The sequence below is a fragment of the Panthera uncia genome (assembly GCF_023721935.1).
Source record: "Panthera uncia isolate 11264 chromosome B2 unlocalized genomic scaffold, Puncia_PCG_1.0 HiC_scaffold_24, whole genome shotgun sequence".
NCBI classification, from domain to species: domain Eukaryota; kingdom Metazoa; phylum Chordata; class Mammalia; order Carnivora; family Felidae; genus Panthera; species Panthera uncia.
In genome coordinates, this window is record NW_026057580.1 from 1,071,381 (window position 1) to 1,080,991 (window position 9,611).

The window sequence follows — 9,611 nt, forward strand, 5'->3', positions numbered from 1 at the left end:
GAGTCAAAAATTACACGCAGATTTTTGGCTATGTGGGGGGTTGGTGCCCGTAAGCCCTGCACTGTTCAAGGGTCAACTGTGCTCAGTTCTGCTGCTGGAGCATGAAAGCAACCATAAAAATCAAGTGGCTAGGCACGGCTGCGTCCCAACACAACTTTACTTATGGACACTGAAATGTGAATTTCATAGAATTTTCATCTCTCACAAAATACTATTAATTTTTTCCTAACCATTTAAAAAATGTAAAAATCATTCTTACCTCATGGGCAATAAGAAAATGGGCATATGACTCTAGTCTGCCAATCCCTGGTCTAAAACTTTAAATTAGCCAAGAAATTTAGAAAAACTGTCTGGTGGGGACTCTGGATCTACTCCTTCCGGGGCCTGATTTTCTTGCCTCTGTAGCCTCAGTTTCCTCTAGGGACTTTCTCCTGCAGCAATCCACCCACAGCACAGGACCATCTTTTGAACAACCTCCAAAGTAGCCTCTGCCTCAAGTTGAAGGCAGAGGATGCCTCAAGGGGCTAATAGGGTGGGTAGGGCGTGGAGACAAACTTGTAGAATAAGGAGATGGGGGTATCCTCTGTAAACTGGCAAGAATGCACTCCTCGACAGGAACAGAGAAGAACTTCCCTCCAGCTAAAGAGGGAAAGCACAAAGATCTCCATCGATCACATCAAAACACAAAAGTTCAATAAATACCTGCCTTTGGTTTTTATCCCTATCCCAGTGACTTGACACAAGAGCCTGAGAAAAAGAACCTATTCCAAGCCCCAGTCAGGGAGTGGGGATGCTGGCATGTGGCATCTCAAGTTACGTCTCACAACCGAACAGGGACGAAGGCCTAGGATGGAAGAAGGGCCCAGCCAGACCCTTAATCCTCCCTGTCAGGCACAGGGAGCCACAGATGCCTGGGACCTCTCTCCCTGCCCTGATCTGAGACTTCAGCTGTAAAATCTCAGTGTCCCCAGCAGGGATCCTGGTGTCCCTCCCACCCCCATGCCCCTCAGACCAGGGCGAGTAACCTTCCTCACTCCATGGTGACAGGAACATCTTCCACGTCTCGGGGCACTGCACTCTGAAGTTCACGCCTGATCTCAGGGGACAGCTGTGGATGGGGCTGCAGCCGGAGCAGTTCCAAGAGGGCCTCCTTCTGATCTGTGGCCAGGTCTGCCTTGTAGCGTTGGACCAAAGTCAGGAGGCACTGGTGCCAGAGCACGGGCAGTTCGCGCCTCTCTGTCCGGAAGCCCAGGAAGTGGAAGACCAGGGCGTCCAGCACCCGGTAGGGCAGCGCGTACTTCTTATCCAGCAGCAGCCGAAGGAAGATGCTGTTGGCACCGCTGTATTCCATCTCGGCAATTTTCAGCATGGCTGCACTGGTGAGGAAGGGTCAGTGGTGGGAGAGGTGCTGGAGGCAAGGTCCACCCTCTCCCCTGCCTCTTCCCCTCCCCTCCTCTGCTGGCCCCTGCACCGTGCCTATTCCTAAGGGGGCCATCTCAGGCCTCCTTCTCACCTACCCCAGCTTCTACTCCTCGGCCTCAGTCACCAGCTGTATACACATTCACCCCAAATCCCTACCTCTGGTTCAGCCTGCTCATCTCAGTACCTGGCTAGAATATATTCAAGCACCTGAAGATCTCCACCCCTAACATCCTTTCTTCTCATGTTCCCTATTCGTTCATTCAGCTATTTACTGTGCCAGGTGGGGATCCTGTTTCGGGGGAACTTACATTCTGTTGGGGTAGTAACACACCCAACAGCTTAAACAACCCACAGATCCAGGGCTGCTCCTAGTTCCTTCCTCACTCTGTCCATCCCCTCCAGCCCCAGTCCTGGGATTCTCCTATCTGGATCCCTCCTGACTCATAGTCCTCTTCCCCGCTCCCCCCAACACTACCTGGAGTGCAACACAGGGATGGAGCATTTGGTGATGATGCTACCCACGATGATGGCTTCCCGGAGGGTACAGGTGCCAGACTCACACAGTGGGATCAGGATCCCTGGGGAGGGTCAGAGGGGAAGGCACTTTGAGCCCAGGGTGAGAGGAGAGAGCCACAGCAGGAAGCACCCCCCACCCACCCAAGACAGTCATCTCCTGTCAGGCTTGTTGCTTTCACCTGCAGGCGCTCTAGCCCCTCCCTCTCTCAGCGGCCTCCCCAGTTCCCACCTTTAAACCAGGCTCCGGGCTTGAACAGGGCCTTCTTGAGCGCCATGTAGAGGTGGAAGTTGAGTCGTTTGTATTCAGCGATGTCATCTCGTACCCGGGGGAGCAGGACAAGATTGTAGAAGCGCTGGGCCATGCGTTCCTTGAGGTTAGAGGCAAAAATCCTATTTTGGGGAAGATATGGGGGAGACTCCAGCTCACATGATAGCCCAGAGCTGGCATTTTAAATACACTGTGGACGGTGAACACTGGACATTCGAGGGGTGTGCGGAAGCGACCTGTGTGCCTGCTACACCCGCCACGTTAGGAAGGGAACGGGACGGGCTACGAGGGGTACCTAAACAGAGTGAACGCTCTGTCCTGGGGGAGCCACAGCTCTCCTCTGTTCACTTTCCCTCCCCGACATGGGTTCGTTCTCTCCACCCTGGTGTCGCAGGGGACCCCAGCATGCCCAGGGAGCCACAGGCTTTGGAGGCCACTCTGACACCCCAGGAGCTGTGCTCCAGTAGTTATAAGCCTTTCTTCTGGAAACTCATCACAGGAGAGTCTCAACAGGGTCCGGGCCCCAAAACATGGAAACGGGAAAAGCTGGGAAAACAGTGACCTACAGAAGCACAAGACAGAGCTCTGGGGCAAAGCTCAAATGTAACGGCCAAGGCAGAGAAAGCCTGTCTCCCCACAGCCAGCATTTACCTACAGACCCCAGGCCACCCGAACCCCCATCTACTCCACCTCGTGGCTTGGTACATGGCTGCTGCTGTCCAGGCCTCGGGCTCTGTAACGTAGAGGATCTGCTCCCAGTTGGAGAGGGCGGGGATGATCTTGAAGGCCTTGGGCAGCTTCCCACTGCGGTACTTAGATAACACCTGCAGAGGCGAGCGCAAATCATCACCGTCAATGACACGTGCGCCGTGTGCCAGGTCCCCGTCTGGGTGCTTTTCACAGATTAGCTCAATCCTCACAACAATTCTGAAGGGTATGTCATCAGCACCCTCATTTTCCAGATGGGGAAACCAAGACCACAGTTAAGTAATCTCCCCCAAGGCCACCAAGTCCCTGAGTGGCAGAGCAGAAATCTGAACCTACGCACTTGGGCTCTTAACCTGCTCTTGGCCACCATGCCTCATTTGTACAAGACGTGGGCACCCAAACCCTTAGTGCGAGCCCACGGCCCCTGGGAGGGTATTTCATCGTGGCTCTCCACTCGGCTCTTACCTCCCGGACCCCTCTGTAGACCTCCAGAACCCGGGGGTCCAACTGCGGCATAGGAAAGCCTGACACCTCTGACATGACCGTCTCAACTTCCGTCTGCTTCTCGGTCAGCTTCTCCATGATGATGTCAGCCAGGGTGCGCCTAGGAGTAAGGAAGGTGCGGGAGGGAAGCAGGGAGGGTTGTGGCCAGTCCAGGAAGCTCTACACTCCCCCCACAGTCCCTTGTGAGCTCCAGTACATCTGTGATCCCGCTGGGATGTGCGGCCCCAGTCTCCCTGGGTCTTACTGCCCACCACAGAATCCCTGCAGGGTGCAGAGGACCCAAAGGTCAATCGACCTGGGACAAAGCTGACGGTTGTGTGGAGGTGAAGAACCAGGACTCTGTAATCAGTCTGCCTGGGTTCAAATTCTGGCTCTTCCTCTCCCTACATGACCCTGGGCATGCTCCTTGGTCTCTCTATGCCTCAGTTTCCTCGTCTGTGAACCAGGGATAATAACAGTACCTCCTCATAAAGTTACCGTAAGGATTACATGAGTTAACGCATGTCCAGTATTTGGAACTGTTGGCACACAGCAAGTATGTAGTAAGCGTTGCCTGTTTCAAACACGTTCACCACTCGCCGATAATATGTTGAGGACTCTCCAATTACAAAATTCTAGTCTGACCTCTCTAGAGACACATCTCAGTTTTTTACCAAGATTTCAAGTAGCTGGAGCCATTAAGGGGGTGGCTGTGACACAAACATCCCCTCAATTTAATTTATTAAAACTTATGGAGATATTTCTAAGAGTATGATGTTTCTCTCAGGTTCCTTCCACAGAGTGCATCGAACATAACTCTATCACGAGAATTCAGAATTACTGTCACAGTGTGCTTTGGTAAAATAATGCTAAGGTATTTTTAAAATGGCTCCTGTTTTTTCAACACCAGGCGCTGAAGCAGGACTTTCCAGATGTTATTCCATGTAGTCAGTGCAACATCTGATCCAAGTGTCATTACCGTCATCATTCAGACACAGGAACTGATACCCAGACAGGTCAATAACTCAATCAAGCTCTCAGAGCTCTCAAGTGGGGAGAGTCAAACCCTGGTCTTTCAGGTTCTAAAGTTCAGGTACTTTTATACAATACTGAGCCCCAAACTAAATGGGCCTCTGCTGAGTTCACGTGGCTCTGGATCTGCTTTCGGAAGGTGCCAACCATCAATTCTCAAGACTGTCGGGAACCCCTGTTTCTGGTAGCATTACTCTTTTATTTACTGCAAGCTATGAAATCATCCTACCCATCATATCAGAGTGATGTGTTACGGGGGCGTCTCAGCGACTGTCAGTTAAGCGTCCGACTCTGGATTCTCAAATAAGCGACCACGGAACTTAATCATTCAGCTTCCCTGTCTTTCCTCGGTATTACCAGCAATGAGAGATACATCAGCCCCGAAAAAGCCCAAGAACCAAGAACAGTGTCATGTTAAGTGTCACAGGGTCGGAATGAACTAGTTGACGGCCTTTATCCTTTAGACTCCCCTCCCCTGGATCAAAATCGAGGGGCCTAAGAGTTTGATCACAGGAGCTTAAATGCCTACATGTTGTGGAGCCGCCATTTAGTATACACGACAACAAACTGTGCTTCTAACAGGAGGTGATTGTGCCCATCAGGAAACATGTGGCAACGTCTGGAGACATTTTTTGGTTGTCGTGATGGGGGAAAGGTCACCAATGGTATCCAGTGAGTGGAAGTCAGGCATGCTGCTAAACATTCTACATTGCCCAGGACGGCCTCCACAAAAAAAGAATTATCCAGCTCCAAATGCCAATAGTGAGGAGGCTGAGAAACCCTGGATGAAATGAAGCTGAGAGTACGAAAGAGATCTGGCCAAGGAAACTGAACATAGCAGTAAGACAACTGAGCATGCCAAGACCAAAGGCAAAGAGATGGGTCGCCCCACAGGCCTGAAAAAAGGCCCTGCAGCTGTTTCCCCAGGCAGTCTGGGCAGTTCTCCCACAGGCAGACAGACAGATGGGCAGGAGGTCTAGTTCATTCTCACTCAGATAGGTCCTTTGAAGATGGGCCAATTTTGCCAAGTTCGTTCCCCACAACTAGCTATGCTCGGACTCTTCCCAAATGTAGGGAATCAAAACTACCAGGACATGTGCTTCCCTGTGGAAAGCTGCCACCAGGACCTGACACCCCTAATCCCAGGCCACGCCAGCTCTACCTGGCAGGAGGGTTCTTGTTCATGAACATCTCAATGGCACGCTCATCCTCGGGGTCCACAACCACTTCTGCATGATGGCCTGCCCCTGTCATTGTGGCAGCCTTCTCCAGGGTGGGCCACTCCTCGTCCTCGTCATCTGATCCATCCCGCGGGACCCCTGGACCTAGAAGAGGAGATGAAATGGATAAGCAAGGCAAGCAGCGGCTGAGGGATGTAGAGGTCAATTCAACTTTACCCATGATGTGCATGCAGGCCTCACATGTGCTTGCAGCAGATACAGATGGGTGCAGTGGAAGTGATGAAGTGCCCGCTAGCTTCCTGTTCCCAAGGGCTTACAGTCTTTTCTTTTTTTTAATTTTTTAAAAAATGTTTTTATTTATTTTTGAGACAGAGCATGAGCAGGGGAGGGGCAGAGAGAGAGGAGACACAGAATCCAAAGCTGGCTCCAGGCTCTGAGCTGTCAGCACAGAGCCTGATTCGGGGCTTGAACTCACGGACTGTGAGATCATGACCTGAGCTGAAGGCTGACGCTTAACCGACTGAGCCACCCAGGTGCCCCCAAGGGCTTACAGTCTTGAGGAAAAAAATGTACAAACGTGAACCAAGGAGATAGCGATGCCAACGAGTAACTGCTGACACGCTACACAGTCAGTTATATAGCAGGAACTATTCTAAAGACTGTACATAACTTTCCTAACACCAAGGGAGGTGCCCTCGTTCTACCCAGTTTCAGATGGGGACTTGGAAGTACAGGAAAAGGAAAGTTAAGTAACTTGCCTAAGGCAGGTAGTCCGGGTTTAGATTATGCATTCTTCACCCCTGTTCTACACACATTGTAGGGCTTCGTGACAGGCCAAAATGAGTGGTAGAGACAAAATATACCACAGGCACACAGAAGGGGGTGAGAGCAGAGGATGGTTAGGCTCTGGATAGGCAGTAAGGGAGATGGAAGAGTGTGGTCCAGACCTGGGTAACAACACTGGCAGGAAGGCTTGGTTACGAGAGTATCTGATAGGCAGTAGCAACAAATAAGATTAGATGGGTAAAGTAAAGCCAGACTGTGGAGGGCCTTGAGGCCAGGCAATGGAGTTCAGATTTCAGTGAAACAACCCATTTTTATAACTGATTCTTGGAAGACTCCAGCCGGCTGGCCATTTGGAAAGGGATGTTAATAGTCCACGCAGAAAAATAAAATGCTACACGTGACCAGCTCCTTAAGAACAGAGGCAGCGTGTGACAAAAGCCAAATGGGAAAGGGGGGGTGCACCAGACGTTTTGTTTCCCCATGCTGACAAATCTCAAATCTGGGCTTGTAGGTAGATTTCCCTTTACCCCAGATACTAACTCCAGCTGCCTCCTGTATGGCAGCTTGGGGTTGACCCACAGGCAATTCAAATCTCACCTGTCATCAACTGAACTCACTCCTTCCCTCCTAGGTCTACACTATAGGTCTACACTACTCACTGTGTTCCATGTCTAAGTAAAGAGCACTACCATCCACCCATTGCTAAGCCAGAACCTGGCAGGCCTGCCTCATCCCCTCCCTTCACCCCAAGACACAATTACCAAGTCCTATTTAATTCTACTTCACACACTATCTCTCAAATCCTTCACAGCTTTGCCTAAGCCTAGATCAGCATCATCTCTTGCCCGTGTTAGTTCAACAGTCCCCTAACTGGTCTCCATATTCTCCAATAGCCTCCCAGTGTTTAGGATAGCTTTAAATCCTGAACACAGCCTCCAAGTCTTTTGTAGATTTGGCTCCTACCTAACTTACTATCATTAACCCATTCACTCAGCAAACACTGGGCGCCTACTATATGTGAGGTACTGTTCTGAGTGTTGAAAAAAATCAGTGTAAAAGAGAAACTTACGGGGCTTATGTTTTAATCAGGGAGATAGATGATAATAAGTATCAAAAGAAGACAAGTGCTACGAAAAAAGACATAGGGCAGAGCAGAGAAGTTGGGAGTGTGGAAACAGGGGAGGGGGGTGTGTTTCCATTTTTAACGGAGTGGCTAGGGCAGCCTCTCTGAGAAGGCGAAGAATCAGGGGAATTAGCCTCCAGGGTTATGAAAACAGAAGGAATAACCAGGGCAAAAGCCCTAACTTACTATGTTTAAGGAACAATAAAGCCTGTATGGATGAAGAGGGCGAGGGGAAAGAAGAGGCCACACTGGCAACAAGGGCAGATCATGTAGGTCTCTGTAGTCCTCTAGCTGTTGAGTTAAGAGTAGACTGGAGGGGGTATGGGAGACTAATGAGGAAGCTACTACAATGATCCAGGGGAGAGATTACGGTGGCTCAAATAGGACTGTGTTCTGAGGTGATGAGAAGTGATCTAACTCTGGATATATTTTGAAGGGAGAGTCAACAGGATTTCCTAACAGATCAGATGTGGGGAAAGACAGGGGTTCGAGGTTTCTGCCTCGAGCAAATGGAAGGAAATCATGCTACTATCTGAGACGAGGAGGACAGTGGGAGGAGCCGGTTTGGAGAGAAGATCAGGATTTCTGTTTTGGACATACTGATTTGAGACGTCTATTAGACTTCAAATTGGAGATGCCAAATAGGCAGCTGAAATAGGAGAATCTGATTTTCACGGAAAAGATCAAGGCGAGAATACAAAGTTGGGAGCAGTCACCAAATAGAATATACTTAAACTGAGAAACCGACGACAGCAACAGAGAAGTGCTGTGAAGAGAAGAGGTCCAAAAACTGAACCTTGTGGCACATCAATAAGAGGCTGAGGACAAAAGAGGAGCCAGCAAAAGATGCTGAGAGGTGAGGAAGTAGTAAAACAGGAATGTGATGGCTTAGAAGCCAAGTAAAGATGCTGAAGCCAGGAGACCAGTGTTCAACTGTGTCAAACACTGCTCTCAGGACAGATGAAAGATGAGATCTGAGAAACAGATTAAACAACTGGGAGGACCACACTTCCACCCTAATAAAAAATACTGACCATCTTCTAATTAGTTTCTCTTCCTCTTTGGCTCCTAAACAATATTGTTCTTTCTGCTCAGAGCACTCACCACTCGGTTTTCGGGTCTCAGGCACGAAGGTCACGCAGTCTGGGAAGCCTGACCATCAAAAGTAATGCTACTGTTATAAGAGAAGCTATGTTTTCGTTGTCATGAAATGTATTATCCCAATAGTTGTCTCTCTGTTGGGCTAGACTGCAAGATCTTGAAGTCAGACACATGTCTTTCTTGTTTTCCTCTTTACCCAAACCATGTAAACTCCTAGCGCAGTGCAAAGCACAGGCTAGACATCCCACAAGTATTTATAGAACAAATAGATAAATGTTAGGAGTTCTTTGCGGCGTGAGCAATTACTTCCTGTTGGTCCAACTTCGGGGATGCCCAGAAGCGAATACTTAAAAACTACAAGTGGGCGTGGAGGGCTCTGACTACTCTAAATCTGCTCCAGGACTGGGGAAACCCTTTGCAAGAGTCATTACTTTTGCAAGGATGTAATGCGGACCCCTTATTTATTTTATTTTCTCATTCCAAACTCCTCCCTGCCGGATACCTTTCGGCCGTCTACCTCTCTTCCCCACAACCAACCACCCTATTCCTGGCACACACCCCCTGCCACTCACCCAGCCGCGTGGTGCGCTCCCGTGGTGCTGCGGGCTTGTCCCCAGTCCCATGCTCGGCCTCCAGCTCCTCCTGCTGCTGCCGCGCTTGTTGCAAAATCCGTCGGGTCAGCCTGGGCCCCACGTACTCTTCCTCTTCTCCGGTCCCGCGACCCCGCCGCTTTTCCCGGGACCCTGCTCGCACCGCGTCCCCAGCCAGGATCTGCTCAGCCAGGGGCGCATGTTTTTCCTGACCTGCGGCTCCGCGAGCCGCCTTGAACTTGGGCATTTTCCCGGAAAACTTTGCCGGAAAGGTTCACACGTGGAGCCAGAGGAAAAAGCCTAAAGTGCGCTTGCGCAACGAACTTCCAGCTCCCAAGAGCCCCCCCCACCGCCCACGGAGTTCACGGCGCCACCTAGCGTTCGGAGGCTAGGATGCCATC

The 9,611-nt window shown here is 50.4% G+C and overlaps 1 protein-coding gene across 1 annotated transcript; it reads right to left on the reverse strand.

The window, feature by feature from the left end:
* Positions 1–39: 39 nt before the first annotated feature.
* On the reverse strand, positions 40–9,542 carry BYSL (bystin like). Its single transcript, XM_049653271.1, has 7 exons — positions 9,193–9,542; positions 5,592–5,754; positions 3,380–3,518; positions 2,897–3,030; positions 2,168–2,328; positions 1,898–2,000; positions 40–1,376 (listed from the first exon to the last, which is right to left on the reverse strand). Exons 1-7 carry the CDS (start codon positions 9,455–9,457, stop codon positions 1,031–1,033), a joined length of 1,311 nt encoding a protein of 436 aa, XP_049509228.1. The 5' UTR covers positions 9,458–9,542; the 3' UTR covers positions 40–1,030.
* Positions 9,543–9,611: the final 69 nt, after the last annotated feature.

Bases quoted from the DNA above. Each gene is read 5' to 3' on its own strand.
- BYSL (XM_049653271.1), bottom strand. From the start codon at position 9,457: ATGCCCAAGTTCAAGGCGGCTCGCGGAGCCGCAGGTCAGGAAAAACAT. The intron at 3,519-5,591 runs GTAGAGCTGGCG...CCTTACTCCTAG, and splicing joins AACAAGAACCCTCCTGCCAG to GCGCACCCTGGCTGACATCA. The intron at 2,329-2,896 runs GTGGAGTAGATG...TCCCCAAAATAG, and splicing joins GCCATGTACCAAGCCACGAG to GATTTTTGCCTCTAACCTCA.